This window comes from Magallana gigas, chromosome 8 (assembly GCF_963853765.1).
Source record: "Magallana gigas chromosome 8, xbMagGiga1.1, whole genome shotgun sequence".
NCBI lineage: Eukaryota > Metazoa > Mollusca > Bivalvia > Ostreida > Ostreidae > Magallana > Magallana gigas.
The window spans coordinates 25,568,655-25,587,490 of record NC_088860.1 but is presented as its reverse complement, the minus strand read 5'-3'; the positions used below and the strand labels follow the sequence as shown (position 1 = coordinate 25,587,490).

Sequence of the window (18,836 nt, the reverse complement as noted above, 5' to 3'; positions counted from 1 at the left end):
TCAAAAAGTTTGGATATACCGTACATAGAATATTTCGTTTAGCTTTCGGTTTCATTTTTATTTCCTTGAAAAGCAAAAATAAATGTTCTAACAAACACAAAGTGAGTAAGTACTTTTATTTTATTTTATTCTTAATTCAATTGATATGATTTGTTTCTTTTATTTATAACGTATTAATTGATCAACTGTTCATTTTTTCATTTTATAGTTCGAAATCCATGTACATGAGTTTCATCATGTATTATCAAAATTATATAATCCTATGATGGTTATGAATTTTCAGTAAATAAGCACTTCCGTTTATGTCCGTTTGTGTGACGTCATCGACTTTTTTTTTTTTATAAACATATGGCACAATACTGTATATCTGCCGTTAATTCATGGCACGTCCTTTAAAATCCAAGAAACGGCTGATACTTTTCGGACTACATTAATAACATCAGCAAGGATGGGCGGATCTACAAATTAAAGCTATTTCAAAAATATACTTTATGGTAAATTGGCAATCACATGCAAAAAAGCATAAACAAAAGGGCCGAAAATAAAGCGAAAGAGAAAATAATTTTTAAAAAATACAAAAAACACAACAAGTAAGCAGAGATCAGAACTGGATTCAACCAAGGCATTACTATGGTTAAAAATGTATAAGAATATATGAAAAATGATAGTTATTGAAGCATTTCACACAGGTTCTGCAGACACATTCAAGATGTAATGCTCGAGAGGAAGAAATTAAAGGGACCAACTGTGGAAAACAGATTGCAAAGTAACGTCTGAAGACTAGCAGCTGTTGTTTAGTATTTGACCTAAACAAATAAAATTTTACGAATAGGGACAGGAGGGAACTAGCCCAGAAATGGATTCTCCATGCAAGCTGTATGAAGAAGCGGACCAAAAATTAGAGAAAGATAACAGTGGAGTGTATTCTTTAAAGACACTCTCTGTAGAGGAAGTTCAAACACAGAAAGAAAAGGAGTGTTCTATGAAGAGAGATCAAGGAATGGATGGTAAAGTTGACAGTGAAGATAATTCTCCCGTAACTCTTTTTGATGAGGAATGTCAAAGCCTACAAGAAAGTGTTAACCATGGAATGGATTTTCCACAGAAGATTTCTGAGACGGAAGATCAAGAAAAGGAGAGAAAAGTCGATAGTGGAATTCATTCTCCAATGGGGGTAAATGAGGAGGTTCAGGAAATGAAAGATTACGATAACAAAGAAACAATTTCTCTGCAAAAGATTTCTGAGAAGGAAAATGAAGAAATTAAAGGAACCGTTGATAGTGGGGTAGGTGATGGGACTCCGGAAACAAAAGATAACGATAGTGAAGAAACTGATTCTGTACAGGAAATTTCCGAGATGGAAAATCCAGAATTGGAGGGAGACGATGACAGTAGATTTTTTACTCCAAAGACTCCATCTTGGGAAGCTTGTGGTGATACTAAGGAACGGAATTCTCCTCAGAGGCTCGATGAAAAGAAGGATAAAGACAAAGAGAGCGATAATGACATAAGCGAGGATGAGGTGTATTCTCTTACGCAGCTTTTTAAGGAGGATGTCCAAGAGTATGAAGCAGTCGATAATAGAGAAATGAAATACCCAGAAAAGATTCAGATTCCCAAGATGGACGATAAAAGATTGATGATCGATGAGGAAAGGAAAGGAAAGCTTGAAAAGGGTGATGACCATGAAGTGTACCTGATCACACAGTCATCTAAAGAGGAAAGCCGTAAAAAGACAGAAGGTATTGGTAGTGGATTTTGGAACAGTCCAGGGATAGATAGAAAGACCAATCAAACAAAACGAGATCCCGTACGGAAAAATATTTTTCATTTGAACAAAACAACAGCTTCTACTCTTGATACCATTCCATCCTCCTTTTATGTAGAGCTGAAAGAGTTGGTATTACCATCCTCAGAGGAAACACAAAAGCAGATCAAGAAGTTGGCTTGTGGGTCTTGTAACAAGTATTGCCTGTATTGGAATGTTTGTCCATTTTGCGACATATTTCTTTGTGATTTTTGCTTTAGTATTAGCCATCCTCCAATATTACAACACAAAATCACCAGATACATAGCATTTTCAGAATTTGGATGTCTAGCGCACATTAGGATTTCCAAATATTTTTGTTTGGATTGCATCAGACCCAGATGTGAAGACTGTAAAAAGGAAAGGTGCAGGGGACACTATCTGATTACAAGAGATTTTAAAGACAACATTGATCATGGAAAGGTAAGTCAATTAAAAATTTTACAAAAGGTATTATGTTGAAATAAAGTAAGGAAAAGAATTTTATGATATGTGTGTAAATAAACTTCGTTTCTCTTGATAAGGCAAAGGAAGGAAATATTTTGGAGAGAAAAAGAACAGAGAAGCAGGCTTTGACCACACAACCGTTTAAAAGCGCTTCTTCTGGAACCAAGCCTTGTTGTAAATACTGCCACCTCTCCCAAGAACAGTATAATCTATGCAAAGACTGTATGGAGTTTTTCTGCGATTTTTGTCTAGCTTTGTATCATCCTAAAGGTCATACAATATGCAAAGATGTATCATTTAGTCAGTTTGCCTGTGCAAAACACAAAATCGTTTATCGTTACTTTTGTGACCAGTGTAAAATGATGAGGTGCGATGAATGTTTAGTTTTGGAAATGCTTTGTTCCGAGCACGCAAGTAGCCTTCACAAATTGGAGGACCACATGACATTTGAACAGGTGTGTAATTTTCTGAATTTATACAACTTCACGATAGATCGTTTGGAATTGAAGAAAGTAATGAGTAATCGTTGACTTGGGATTTTCCTTCCTTTTATGATGCTTTCTACATTTGTAATCACCAATGTATTTTGCGTGTGCCTCGTGCGTTGTTTGTCGTTTGTCGGTCAAAAACTTTTAAAAATCATTTTTCTTAAACTGCTGAACCTATGTTGACCAGCTTTGGTGAGTTGTATTTTTTAAGGGTTGTAAAATAAACTTCAGAAAACAGTAAATACAATTGGTGTTATTTATGTAGAAATACATAAAATAAGGGTGAATATTATTTAAATTTCAAAAAACCTTGAGCGTTATGTGTATATTTTATTTTTATTTTTTGTTTTGTTACATGTACGTATATTAAAGAAAGACGCCGATGGATGCAAAGAAAACGGATGTAGTAATATTATGAACAACATTGAAACTAAGTTAGATATAGGGGCGTCAGGCGATGACAGTACTTTATGCGGAAAAGAAACCGTTCGGCCCAAGTACAATTCAGATGAAAAAGAAAATGAATCCGATGGATATGGAAACAGAATTCGGAACTTCGAACTGGTACCATATCAGAGATGGCGTAGGAATTTAAGCGGTGACATCGACCTAATTCGTTCTGAAATTTCTGGAAGTAGAATTGGAACCAGAATTGAAAAAGTCGAATTAAATCGTTCGGAAGACCGTACAAATGGAAACATGAAGTCGGATGAATGTAATCGAGCAAACGAAATACAGTCCACGCAAATAAAAAATACTACTAAAAAAATCCGACAAACTTTACAACAAACTGCCGAAGAAAAATGTAGTGTTGATCATTTCTGTAAATTTTGTGGATTAAAATCTGAACTGTACAATATTTGTGAAGACTGTATGATTTACTTCTGTGAAACATGTTGTACCCGCTATCATCCGAGCCACCACAGGATTTGTAGATCAAAACCATTCAGTTTCTTTGGTTGCTCCGAACACATGAATATTTGCATTTACTTTTGTGACAACTGCAATGCAATGAGATGCGATGACTGCATTTTGATGAATGGAAAGTGCTCTGATCATAAAATCACAAGATTGCTAAAATATGTCTTAAAAGAGAAGGTAACAAATTCAAATTGTAAAGATTACCGAAGTTAATTTTACAAATCCATTTCACGATTGATGTAACATTTTTTATTTGAGTTTGCGTTTTGTTTCTAACTAATTTTTTTTTTAATAAAAAAAATTAAGGAAGGGTTTGACAGTGAAATGCAGAATTTCTTCAACAACAGCTCTCAGACCATCAATATTCTATCGGAGCAACTTGACGCAGCCGAAAACTCAACATTGGTATCTATAAAAAATATACACGAAAGCGACAGTAACCATAAAATAAGAAAGCCTGAAATGAGACTTTTACATGTCTCTCACATTTGTTAGGTGTTTATATTTTGTTTGTCGCATTCATTTCTACAACCAAAACCAACTGAATATTTTAAATATTTCAGATGACAAAACTTCAAAATGAGGAGACATTAAGACAAGAGTTTGCCTCGCTTCGGTTTTTGATCACCGAAAAAGAACAACAGATGTGGAGTGATCTAAAGCAGGTATAACTTCATTACTATGTTCATTTTCTATGTATTTCCTCTTCTTGTAGATTAATTTTTTCCTTGTGTATTCTAACTTTAAAAGGAATACAAATTGCAAAGAAGAAAGATTCGTCAACAACGAAGAGAGATTGGCTTATACGTAAAGGAAGATAGCAAACTTTTCTCGAAGTCCGTGACCAGCCTAGGGACTTCGTCGTTGCTTAATTTTCACTCAGTATGTATCCGTTCTTGCAATTACCTTTCAAATTCAGCGGTATTTTGCTGTTGTTTTGTTTTGTTCGTTTTTTGGGGGGAGGGAATGGGTGTAAAATCATATAGATACTTTGGTCCTAAAGATATTGGTTTTTTTTTTTGCAGGACGCACAAGAAATAAGGGAAAGGTTTGTATTGTTGGAATTTTGTCTCTCTAATCAAAGGGAACTTTGAAAACTTTTGCCGTGTAATCAGTAAGCATGTACCATATCAGATTGCCAAGGATTGAACAATAAATATATTACTGTATATACAAATTGCTTTACCTGTTAGCTATGGATATTTTTTCAAAACTAGATTCCCTCCTTAATTTAGTGGTTTTCATTTTAGACCTTATTTTCTTGTCAGATAATTTATTGCTGATAGCAAGAAAGTCAAAATTGGAATAACTCCCGATATCGATTTACCGGTATTAAAGATCAAAAATTCGGATTCCATATTATCTTTTTAATTCAGTACAGTAAAATCGGTTAAAAGTTTTATAATTTGAAAACAGATGTAACATATTTTTCTAAATAGTCTATGGCGTGTATGGGAAATGTAAATGCAACGGCTGTATAGTGCAATGCTTTGTACATATTGTTTTATATAATGTATTGAAATTGTTTTCTCCAAGATTATATAATTTTATAATCATTTATTGAATGCATATTTGATATTTGTCATTTTGTGAGTACGAGTGCAGTATATCAAATCACATTTTCGCATGTTCTAGATTGCATTAGCGAAGAAAATTTTTATTTGATTTTATTTGCGTCTGGGTTTTTTTTTGTGATAGTGTACGTGTCATTTTCAGCATGTTCTTATGGATTATATTTTTTGCATGTACATGTACTCTTTGTTGTCATATATTTTGAAAATAGAGAAAAGAAAACGAATAAAACGTTATGAACCAAATATAAGGTAATACCAAATATACTCATTCCGATTGGACTTTACTTTAAGACTAAATAGACTCAAAAGACGACTGGAAGGGCTTCAGAGTCCTGAAGACATTGTGGAACCACCTCTTGCATCCAAATTCTCTCTGTGTAGGACAAAACAGGAGTTGTTAAAGTCCTTAAGACTTCCAAAGCCAGGTAAGTCTTGCAACGTCAACTAACGCGTACAATGTTTTTCTTTCGAAAACGGTAATGTGCTTACCCAAGTATTGTTTGCTTTTTAGAGGAACTCGAAATCTCGTGCTTGGATCATACTGTGTATTTCGAAGACCCCACAAAACCTCTACGTGTTAAAGATTTGGTTACCATGCCAGACTCTACATTATCAAGCTTTTATATGATGCGCGTTGAAATTCGGAAGACTGTTAAGGAAGTTATCTGGCAATCTGATTGTTGCAATGTTGATGATTACATAGCAAATGTTGAAGGAAGAATTGCGTTCGAATCAAAAAGCCGTTACGTAATAAAGATATATCTTGATATGACAATTTTCGAGTCTACGACTAACTTTTCCCGACGAACTACCAAACCAAAACACATCCTGCTGGTAACAGGTTAGTAAATGTGAACGTAAATAGTAATCAGTAAATTTTAAAGGCAAATCGCTTTTTAATACTGTAATTATAGAGGATCATATACTACTGTATTCAGGAATATTTTCGCCCCTTCTTTATTTGCAATTTGTTTCGCCTCTTCTTGAATTCGCCCCGACACAGTTGTAAGATAGATATTCTTGCTAATTAACATAATAACTTAATATTTTGATTGTCAACCAGTCTTCAATTTGCCCGCTGGCGATGGAGAAGAATGGGGCTAAAATTAAATGGGAAGGAAATCTTTCCTGCATATACAGTAGTTTTTTGAATGTATTTTATAAACATGCTAAAACTAAAAAGAAAAACATTTTCATTTTCAAGCACTTCTAAAATTATCTTTATGGTGTTATATACATATTGTAGGCCAATCAATGGACACAACCGATGAATTAAGCCACCATTCAAGTAATATCATTGGTCTTCATATCGAAGATAAAGAAAAGGAACGCATGCAATTCCGGGTAAAACATGTTTATTTTTGAAACAAATAAAACTCATTATGCATGTTTACTCGCATGGTATCATTATCCCAGTTTTTGGCAAATGTCTAATTGCAGAGAATGAATCTATTTTCTGGATATAGGAACAAGTGAACGTTAGATATACCTTTAAATGTTTCTGAGTCTGTCTTCACCAATCTTGGAATCAATGATAATCATCATGTTTTTAGATATTGTATGTGGCAAATTATATAATTTGATTAAGATGTCTATCAGCCATCTATCGACAAAACCTGCCGGACTGAATTTCATGAAATACATAACACCAGTCATGGTTCAGGATAAATTAACCTTTAAGAGCATGTTATCTTAACCATATTTGAATGGATAATGGATAATGCATCTGGAGATACATAATACAATTATCAGTCATGTTAACGGTTGCCGTATGTTACCAGATTTCCAGATGAATGAACAAGTTTAACTTTTAGGAGGTATGAAGCACTTCCAACTGTGACGTATATACTTCCTAAATAAAGAATAGATATATAGATCGATATTTAATATAACATTTTTCTGTCACTTTTTTTATGTCTTACCACAAAAGGTTTAATGGTCATCTGCAAGTGAAGCGCTCGAAACCTTTGGACTTTTACATTTTTAGCTCACCTGAACCTTAGACATTTTAAATGCTTAATGCCAGTCATACATTAGATAGTTTAACTGATCGACTTGTATTTTTTGGTGATCGAACAGGTAAATGAATCATGTCTACTGTCAAGTAACCTTGTGCCTTTTCTGAAACAAAAGCTTGTATGGTTGATGCATCTCTGATATGATAGTGTCTTCCCTGTCTTCAGATTTATAGGTGGATGAATGTTCATATTATATATGCATAAAATGTGAAATGTAAAATTTTATAATAATATTTATCATATTTCAGCTTCTTTGGATGTTAAACAGACGAATTGTTAACACGCTTGTACATGTACCAATCAACAAAGAAATTATAAGTTTTGAGGTACAGATCAAAGTTGATGTATTTATTTTTTCAAATATTAAAAAAAGGAACCATCGCCTTACTTTTTGGTGAATACACATTTTAACACGAAATTATCGTTAATGATATAATATTTTGAATGTCTTGAAAAATTTTAAATGATGTGATCGAATTTAGAGAATGTAAGAAAAAACCTTTAATAGAATATTTTATTTAAAATGTGATAATTTAACATTTTCCTCGATTTATTTAACAGGAGAGAAGATATTTCGGCCAAACTATTGACAGTAAGTGTTGTTTAAAAACGTTTTTAACGGAAATTGATAGTGAAACGAGTTATGTTATATAATTTTTTCTCACATAATCTCTAAATGGCTTAAAAAGTCTTGCTAGTTTTTTTTTAATATATCATAATAATAGAAGGATTTTTGCATTAATGTCCATTATATTGATGTTTTTTTTTCATTTAATCTTTAAGTTTGCCAACGTTATCAATCTTGGCTCTCGACTCATTAAACCCGAGTGATCGATAGCGCAACCAAAAACAAGAGGCCTGTAGGCCATAATAGTCATCTGAGTATCATAGCCAATATGCAAACTTGTCGACGAGTCTCATATATGCATTTAATTAAGTTTCATTCATGAGTAGAAATATTATTATGTTGTAATGACGACCCTCTCCCTGCCTGAAATCTTTCAAAAAGAATTGAGACCTATAATTTTAGCGAAAAAATTAAAGGTCATAATAGAGTGCATGATCTGATATTGAAAAGGTGCAAGACTGATAAAAATTTCCCATATTTCTTAACTTTCAAGATAGGTTTTATGTGTATATGTTTTCATAGATAAACTTAAACAAGGTGGCTAGAATATATGTGTCTTTAAAACAATCTCTCATCCCCCATAATAGGGACAGACGAAACACTCCCTGTGGGCAATTTAACAAAAAAAAGTTTTAAAAGCTTTAATGTTTTACTCACTTCTATTCCAGCTTCGGAATATTCAAACTTCATTGACATTTAATCACCATCAGGCGTTTATACCGAATAATTTGACATGCACGTCTTATCAGTGATTTTGGTTAGTCAATTATTAATTTACTTTAAACAAGTCAAGGAAATATTCGCCCTCTTTTTTTCGCCCCTTTCGACCTCATTATCAGCGGGCGAATTGAATTCTGTGCGAATTCCAAGGTCTTAATTTATCTCTTTTTTAACAAACATATCTGGGTAAATTCAAGACGGGGCGAAACCGTATGCAAATGAAAAAGGGCGAAATTAACACGGGGCAAAAATAACCCTGTTTACAGTATTTGTTAATTAAAAAATTCAAAAACTGTTTTTGTTTTAAATGACAAATATACTGGCATAATTCTTTTGATCATACAACTCCTTAATTATTTTCTTCAATTATTAATTACTAAATAAGAACATGCGAAGGAAGATAAGTGCAGTATGAAGGAGCAAGGGAAGATAACTTGATGAACTGTTTCAAACCTCCCCCTGAACTCTTTCCAAAAGCTTTCAGAATATCTTAACTTTGATAGACAGCTTCATTCTTTCTCTTTTCTAAATGTGTGAATTAACTCATTTATATCATTGAAATTCCTGCGCAGAATAAAATAATGAAACACATACACATCCCCCATTCCCAGCAATAACCCTTGCATTACACATGGGTGACATGAAATATTATTAAAGATGTTAGCTTAATGGGTTTTTTTTTCTATTAATCCAGTCAGACTTAATTCTGTGTCAGTAGACGTTTTGTAAACACTTTATAAGGTCACCTGAGTCACGCAGGTGACCTATTGCAATTGGTCTTCGTCCGTCGTCGTGCGTCTATGCGCCGTGTGTTATCAATTTTGCATTTTCAACTTCTTCTTAGAAACTACAAGGCCAATTGTTACCATTTTTTGGTGTGAAGCATCTCTATGGTAGGAATCTAAAATCATACATGTCCAAGACCAACTTTGTTGTTGATATAGACGATATCGACACCAAAATGACGATATCAACATCGATATCGAATTTTGAAAAATGCTAATCCAATTATATGATGTCGATATCGACGATATCGTACACAACTTGACGATATCGTCATCGATATTGACATACACTGATGTAAGTTGCAAAATCTATTTTAATGTCGATATCGACGATATCGTACATAAAATGACGATATCGACATCGATATCGACACTAATAAGTTTAAAGGCTTACTATTTATAGGCGATATCGTACACAGAATGACGATATCCTAATCAATAGCGATCTTTATAATTGCATTATAACAAATATAATAATATTATTTAAAATGACAATATCAACCTCAATATTGACTCAAATGAAATCTTCTAAATCATCGGTATTAAAAATTAATCAATAACAATAAGAAGAACGTCTAAATGATGGGTTTTAAGGATTGTAAAATGAAATAATTGTGATCGTCCAGATAGTCAAATCTAAAGATAACCATGATACAGTTTTCCAAAGTACTTGATTACATTCTGCACAAAAGCAAATAAATACCGATACAGGTTTTGTTGTGTACATATGTCAACCGATATCGTTACGATATCGACGACATCGACGTCAAAATATGGTGAGTTGCCGTTGTGTTTATATGCAAATCGATATCGATACGATATCGTCGATATCGACTATATCGACTTAAAATATGGACAACTTAAGTTGTAAACAAAGGATAATAGATTTTGATACGGTATCGTCGATATCGACGATAAATATGGACAGATTGAGTTCTGTACCTATACAAATCGATATCGATACAATATTGTTGATATCGACGATATCAACGTTAAATGTGGACAGCTGTAGTTGTGTATATATGCAACTTGATATCGATACGATATTGTCGATATCGACGATATCGACATGAATATGGACAAATTCAGTTGAGGACAAAGAAAATCGATATCGATACGATATCGTCGATATCGACGTTGAATATGGATGTTAAATTTGGGCAGCTGTAGTTTTGTACATATGCATTTAAGTTCTATTATATTGAAATCAGTGAATCAATATCGATACAATATCGTCGATATCATCGATATCGATACTACATCGTGTGGGGGGGAGGGGGCCACAGGCGGGGCAAAATATGCACACACAAAAGCCAAATTTTCAAAAATTTGTTCTCTACTCCCACACATGTGAGGAAAAAACTGAATGCATGGTTATAATTTCCATGAACTCTCTACCAAAATTGTGAAATCCATGGCCCCTGGGTCAGGGGTTTAGGCTATAGGGTGGGGCCATTTTGGCCATATAGTGAAAATGTATTAAATCTTAGAAAATCTTCTTTTTTACTCCCACACTTGTGGGGAAAAAACTGAATTCCTGGTTATGAAGTCCACAAACTCCGCTACATAAATTATGAAATTCATGGCCCCTGGGTCAGTGGTTAAGGTCGTAGGGGTGGCGATGAGAGCAATATGGCCTTATAGTGTTAATGCACATAATGTTAACTTTTAACAATCTTTTCTACAGACACAGAACACGGAATAAAAACTAACGGCATATTTAGAAAAAAAAATTTATCTTGTCATCTGCATGTAAGGCAAGTGTTATGGCTGGGAAGGGGGGGGGGGGTACTGTAAACCAACTATTATTCGCGACGACTTTATTTCGCGATTTATCCGAGATGAACTGGTTCGCAGCGACAAATTTTTGCGACTAACCCTTATCCACACCGGTTTCTTTCATTACAACTTTATGGTAAATACTGGTATGTGGCGAGAAATATTCGCGACAATGAGGCCCTCGCGAATCTCGCGAACATTTCTCACACGCGAATAAAAGTTGGTTTACAGTATGTATTTGTCTTATTTATTCTGCTCAGGAATTTCAGTGAAATAAATGAGTTAATTCACATGTTTAGAAAAGAAAAATAATGAAGCTTTCCATCAAAGTTATCAATATGATATTGTGAAAGCAATTGAAAGGAGTCCAGAGAAGAGGATTATAACAGTTAACCAAGTTATCTTCCTTTGCTTCTTCAAAATGGAGTTATCTTCCTTCGCTTGTCCATATTTAGTAATTAATCAGTAAATAAAATGTAATATAATTAAGATGTTGTATGATCAAAATAGTTATGCAAGTATTTTATCATTTGAAACAAAAAACAGTATTTAAATTTCTTAAAAGAATAAACAAGTAGACTTGTTAATAGTAAAGTAATAAGTAGTATACTAGCCGCCTTGTTTTAGTCTTTATATGAAAATATATAAACATAAAACCTATTTTAAAAGTTTGCACCTTTTTAGTAGTAGGCAATACACTCTGATACGAGCGATAGGTCTTGTGCCAAACTACATTATTAAGAGACCTCTCAGAAGAATTCAGACAGGGAGGAAACTCAATTAAATGCATTTATGAGACTCCTCCACAATTTTGTGTTTGGGCTATGGTACTCAGGTAACCGTTAAGGCCTATTGGCCACTTGTAAATATTAACACTAAATGACCAATTTGGCCACACCCTCCAATAAGAACCCCTACCCAATACACTATATTAATGTTTTGGCCCCGCCCTAGATTCAAATCCCTCCATTGGGAGACATGAAATTTAAAATTTTGATAGATGGCTTTATTTTCTTTCTTTATATGCAGTCAGTTTTATTCAGTATCAACAAAAGTAAAGAAAACGATTTTTTAAAACATTAAATGCATAACACTATATGATTATTTTGGCCCCATCCAAGAGTCAGATCCCTACTTGAGGGACATGAAATTTTTAATTTTGGTAGAGGGCTTCCGTGTCTTTAAAATTCAGATTTCCTTACAGGTGTGAGGGAGAAGAGAAGATATTTTTAAACATTATATGTATTAACACTATACATCCATTTTGACCCCGCCCTAGAGTCAAAACCCATACTTCAGGGGACATAAAATAAACAATTTTAGTAGAGAACTTCCTGGTTAACATAATTATGAAATCTTAGAGATGTCTGAGAGTAGAGACGATTTTTAAACATTATATATGCATTACCATTATATGGTCATATTGCACCCCCTATGGCCTGAAATTCTGACCAGGGGTCATAAATTTTACAATTTAGGTAGAGAATTTCCTGAACTACTAACCACATGATGCATGCAGGTTTTTCCCTCATGGGTTGGAGTAAAGAGGAAGATTTTCTAAGATGTTATATGTTTACACTATATGACTATATTGGTCCCGCCCTAGGGCTAAAACCCCTGTCCCAGAAGTCATGAATTTCACAATTTAGGTAAAGACCTCCATACATATACAGCATAACCATGCTTTTGGTTTTTAACAAATATATATGGTGGTAGACAATAAGATTTTCTAAGATTGCATACATGTTTACTATATGGTCAAATTAGCCTCTCCCTAGAGCCTGAACCCCTGACAAAGGGACCATGAATTTCATAAATTTGGTAGAGGGCTTCATGGACATGTCCTCACATGTGTGGGAGTAGAGAAGAAGATTTTTTGAAAATTTTGCGTTTTTTGCATATTTGGCCACGCCTGTGGCGCCCCGGGGGTGGTAGAGTCATGACTTTAACAATTTAGATTTATTTTATCATAGGGATGCTTTGCATTAAAAATGGTAACAATTGGCGTTGTAATTAAAAAATATACACTGTATATATGTAAAATTGTTAATGCAGAACGGACGACGCACGACGACAGACGAGGACCAATTGCAATAGATATTAGAAAACAAACCAAATAAATACGTTGTAGTGTCCTTTGTAATTGCTTTCATAGTTTTAGTTGTGATGCTTGTTTTTGTTTGAAAAGTGTGTGTGTTGTTCTCCACCACGTATTGTTTCCTATTTAGACTGTTTAGAAATCTTAAGTGCGCATAGAGTATATAATTATTTAAACTCTATGACATTCTAGAATCTGTATTACATTAGAATAGATCGTATAAAACTAATGAAAGGAAGAACCAGATTCAATAATTACTATTTGTCTTACGAACTTAAGGTATTTTTGGAATATTTCTTTTGTGAAATTGAAAAGAGACTGCAATGGTTAAAACTTATCTGCTGAATGAGATAACAATGAAAACAGGGCGGTTATTTCTAAATGCATAAATATTGAACCACTGTTGCAAAATTATATATAGAAATTGCGCACTTTTTGATCTTAACTTAGATTTCTACTTTATCCAACTTCACACCTGACATGTGAAAAAGTTACTCAAACGCATATGTGGCGGAACTGTGATGGCTTTTTAGGTCACCTGAGTAACTCAGGTGACCTATTGCAATTGGTTTTCGTCCGTCGTCGTGCGTCGTGCGCCGTGCGTCGTGCGTTAACAATTTTACATTTTTAACTTCTTCTTGAAAACTACCAGGCCGATCGTTACCATTTTTGGTGTGAAGCATCTCTATGGTAAGAAGAATCTAAATTGTAAAATTCATGGCTCTACCACCCCTGGGGTGCCACAAGCGGGGCCAAATATGCAAAAACATGGACATGAAAGGGGGGCACAATATGGCAATATAGTGTTAATGCACATAATGTTTAAAAATTTTCTTCTCTATTCTCACACATCTGTATAAAAAACTGACTATTAATTATGTTTACCTAGAAAAAATTATCCGGAAAAATTGCATTATATTTTCTTAGGCTTTATTCTCAATAACTGTATTTATCTGTAAGGGATAAATTTGATTGTCTTCAACTTCATTTATGATATCTTTTGTAAAATCTTTATCATATTAATTACATGCCTTTTAACCTTGATATTTTGATAGTTTGAGAATGTAATTGCCTTTATCAATTAGACTTGTTTCTTTGCTACTGATGTCAAGAAACCGGACAATTTCTCGTCACTTCCATGTCAAGAGAACTGAATAACTGTTCTAATGGGCATTGTATGGGTCATCGACGATAGACTTGTTTCCCTTTACTTCATGGGTTATTATCCGACCCCTAAACAAGGCAATTCAAATAAAGCAATGAATATCGTATTTGTAAATATAATATACTAGTAATTTTAAGTTTACATATGAAAAAAATTTTAAAAGCTCTTTTTAAATAACAAAGCATTTTTCGTCAAAGCTATTTCAAAGGAAAGCTCATGTTGTTAAAAAGATGTGTTGATAAATTAAATAACATTATTTTAATGAAAGTCAAAATATCATTTAACCAAAAAATTTAATTATAAAATCGCATTACTTTCTTCAGAGATAAGATGAGGAAGGAAAAATAACGCAATCTGTAGTGAATTGGAACATCTTCGAACTTGAGGGTACATTTTTTCCTAACATACAGTTATAGTGTTTTGTGAATCATGCTTTCTGAGCTGGGAAGATATTCTTTACATTATGATATTGTCAACATATTCTAAAAATTTAACAACATAATTTTCTTTATGAAAAGATGCATTTATATGTAGCAGAGAACTTCTTCTTGCCCCCCCCCCCCCCCCCCCCTCGCCCTCCCCGAAAAGACAAAGGTCGGCATTTTTCTATAGAATAGTTGCTAAAATTCTTGGTATTCAAAACATTATGAAATATTCTAAGAAGGACTTCTTTACAACAGTCTTATAATGAAAAAAATATTTGATGGATTGCCAGTACTCAAATGAAACACTTAAAGGTGGCAAACTTGTTACTTAGTTTTTTAAACCACTTTCAAACTGGAAAAGTATTTCACTCTCTTAGACCTTAATTCAGAAAGCCAAAATGTAGTCTGCGTATATCAGCACGCAGACTTCTCATAGTATTGAGCAGATATAATAACAGACTTAAAACAAAAAGAATGTATGAATATTGTACACTTAATTCGAAACATTTCCTTATTCAAAAGAAAGAGGGGAATCGTTTGATTTAATTTAACATAAAGTAAAAAAAGTTTACCAATTTGCAAGATAAGCAAAAATTATATTGGGTTTTAGAATTGGGAAGAATGAGACATATCAAACTCTCTTGGTAAATTTTTACAGACGACATTGCAACTGTGTGTGTGTGTGTGTCCCCTTTCAATTTTACAACTCTTTCTCACTTTTGTATGTGATTTTTTAATAGTGTTTTTTACAGGATTATACAATCATAATGTTGGCCTTTGATGACCCGTTTTGGACAATGAATTCAATTGAAGATCTGATATCATAATATATTACGGTGATTTAATTGATGATAACATGACATGTCTACTTTTGTAGAGATGACTCCGAAACCTGTCAGAAAACCAGTAAGAAGAACATAGCGGACATAAGTTTGAGAAGTTGCGATTAGAAGATAATATTTCTCCACCTATCATTTAATTACATATATATTCTAATAAACGACATTTATTATCCCTTCGTTGCACAAACTGTTGCAGACGGGATTTAATGTATATGACGTTAGCTATCTGCGTATTTATGGGTTTTGGAGTGTTTATGTGTATAATGTTGACATGTTAGTGTACAAAAGCTTTTAGGCAAGATTAAAGGAAATAGGAAGACTTTTATAAGACTTTTAGCATTGTAAAAAGTCAAAGTCATTTCACTTTTAAATGGGACAAATACTGAGTAAATGAATTGAAATGTTACAGCATGCTGAAAATAGAGAGAGAGAGATTATATACAAAATTCATTACAATCTTGTACCACAATATCTTAGTGCTATTGCTAACATTTATAGGAAAGATAATTCTCGCTACAATACTCGTTATGAAGACAATTGTATACCTCCTAGAGTTAAGTATGATACATATAAAAAATCATTTATTCCAGATGCAATAGGCAAATGGAACTCACTAAATTCGGATATTAAAAAATCAACATCCATCCGCCAGTTTCAAAGAAGCATCTCTAATAATAGCAGTGATTCAAAAGTTCCAAAATATTTTCTTCATGGTAAAAGAGTAGCTAACATCATTCATACAAAATTAAGACACAATTGTTTACTAAATTATGATTTACACAGAAGAAATATTGCTGATTCTCCAAATTGCATACTTAGTATGTGGAAAGAAAGAAGATGTATATCATTTTTTATTTGTTTGCAAACTATTTTCTAATGCAAGGAATACCTTATTTAATGAACCATTCCAAATACAAAATTTAGGTATTATAGATTCGCATACTTTACTATGGGGTAATGACAACCTAGATTATAAAACTAATGTTATTTCATTTGATAAGATAAGCTTGAAGAATTATCACTTCTGTGCAGAACTTTATAATCAATTCTCGCAGATTCACATAAGTAAACTATTTTGTTCTTTACCATTTTTTTCAATATATGTGTATATACATGTACCATGTTTTATGACAATTGCAAATTACTTGTAATTGGGTGAGAACCTAGTAAGTTGCAAGTACTTGTGTTCGAACCCTTTGTATATTATATATACAATAAAATATGTTCAAACCAGAGAGAGAGAGAGAAAATTAGAGGTCACTTATAAGGACCAATATATGATAATGGTGTTGGTCTTAATATGTTAAATGCAATCGTTAAAGTATGCAAGCGAATGCATCAAAAGGAGTAGATATATGCCTCCATAGCAAACAAAAATGCATTATCAATTTCTCATTCACTATTGTCACTCTTTTTCAAAGTAAACACCTTTTAGTTCACACGCTTGTCATGCCATTAACCCATTTATAAAACGCAAGTTCACACCATTATTTGTCAAATTAGATCGTTTAGGTCCGATCTCTGTCCATGCAGTTTCGACTTCAGATAAGCAAGATCCGGGCTGTATTAGGGGGGGGGGGTGCTGCAAGAGCTCAAGATATCAGCATTTTCATTTTTAAAACCTTCAATTCCAATCGTGGTTCTAATTGTAAACCTTTGTCCTAATAGATGTATCTAAGAACCTTTTGGTCTGCATCGGAGATATTTCTGCGTGCACACAAAATTTACAGTCGGCCCGGTGCTCCAAGGTGTCCAATTACGTTAACGTTTATTACTCATTTTTCTAGCGTTTGTTGTCCATACTAGGCGATAAAAACGTCAGAAATTCTTCAATTTAATTGAAAATTCCACAGAATGAACTTCATAACTTACTGTGATCTCATATGAAATATCGTTTAATTTTATGTGCTTAAACTACACATTTTCTTAAAAGGGAAAAATGCGTACAAAATATAAAACAATTAAAAACTGGCATGCTTCTTCAAGCTTATCTTATCAAAATAATTAATCTGTATATATTTTAAGGTGCATTTAAAACAAACAAATCTTTACATCTTTCATAGAAAGTACGTCAAGTTTTGCTGGTATCATGCCAATAGTCCGCTCACAATCGAACTTGTCCGCGAACTTTTCTAACAACCCTCGTATATGAATTATGATGAGTTTAAAGCTCAAGACATTTTGAATAAAACACGGACGACGGAAGGTTGATATTGAACTACACGAACGATTAAAGAATAAAATAATACTTTTTAGAAATAATATCAAGAAAACCATTTATTATGTTTTGATTAGAAATAAAAACAATTAAAATTAAATAGAATTCACCAAAATAGAACCAATGGTAAAAAAATTTTAATTCTTAAAATAACACTTTCAAATCTCATGTAATTTAAAGTATTCAAGACAGTACAACTTTTTAAATAAGATGAAATGACGCAAAATGCATTGCGTTTTAAGAGGGAAAATAAAACATTATACATAAATTTATTATAACTATTTATATATTTTGAGGATGGTCCTTATTATTTCCATTATTGTCCTTCCATGCAGATCAAAGAAGTCCTGGGTAATTCCAAAATTTTATTATCGAATATTTATTTATAACTTATCTTTTTTGTGAATGGCAGTTTTTGCAAATGGCACGAATTTTAGTCAAGATACAAGATAAATTATCGAGATAACTATTCCAACAAAAATCAGTCTTGATCGAGAAACTAGAAAGTTATCTCGACTTGACGCGATAGTTATGTTGAATTAATGTGATATGCTATGTCGACCAAAAATTATGTAGATGGCAGAAAAATGCGACCATAATTTTCGTTTTTACTGTTATATATGCATAGAACTGTTTAAGTGTTAAGAAATAACTACCAAAAAGCGTTCATTCATATTATGGTTTACTTGTGAATAGTAGATGTTACTATATTAACATCTATAAACGGGTCCCTATTACCGACTCAGAAACTCCTAGATAAGGTACAAGATAGAACAAGCCTTTGTGGAGCTTTAACCAAAACTTATTATATGTTGTTTAAAAATAAATACGGAAAACTAAAAACAAAACAAAGGAACCAATTATAAAGTGGTAAAAGATACTTTTGCACGAAAAAAATTTGAATAAGCCCCGAGATTGAAA

At 33.1% G+C, this 18,836-nt stretch overlaps 1 protein-coding gene across 6 annotated transcripts; it reads left to right on the top strand.

Moving 5' to 3' along the window:
- Position 1: 1 nt before the first annotated feature.
- On the top strand, positions 2-16,932 carry LOC105322992 (uncharacterized). 6 transcript variants are annotated; one of them, XR_010708932.1, is made up of 15 exons: positions 2-105; positions 690-2,230; positions 2,332-2,709; positions 3,115-3,840; positions 3,970-4,068; positions 4,227-4,328; positions 4,414-4,545; positions 4,689-4,711; positions 5,529-5,662; positions 5,749-6,078; positions 6,484-6,581; positions 7,504-7,581; positions 7,817-7,847; positions 14,754-14,817; positions 15,733-16,932. XR_010708932.1 is itself a non-coding variant. In XM_066070400.1 (14 exons), exons 2-14 carry the CDS (start codon positions 857-859, stop codon positions 15,774-15,776), a joined length of 3,549 nt encoding a protein of 1,182 aa, XP_065926472.1. In that variant the 5' UTR covers positions 2-105; positions 690-856; the 3' UTR covers positions 15,777-16,932. The 6 variants fall into 6 exon arrangements, 5 of the variants coding, with proteins under 5 accessions (XP_065926472.1, XP_065926469.1, XP_065926473.1 ...); XM_066070400.1 differs by lacking the exon at positions 14,754-14,817; XM_066070397.1 differs by lacking the exons at positions 14,754-14,817; positions 15,733-16,932 and adding an exon at positions 14,378-14,475.
- The last annotated feature ends 1,904 nt before the right edge of the window (positions 16,933-18,836 follow it).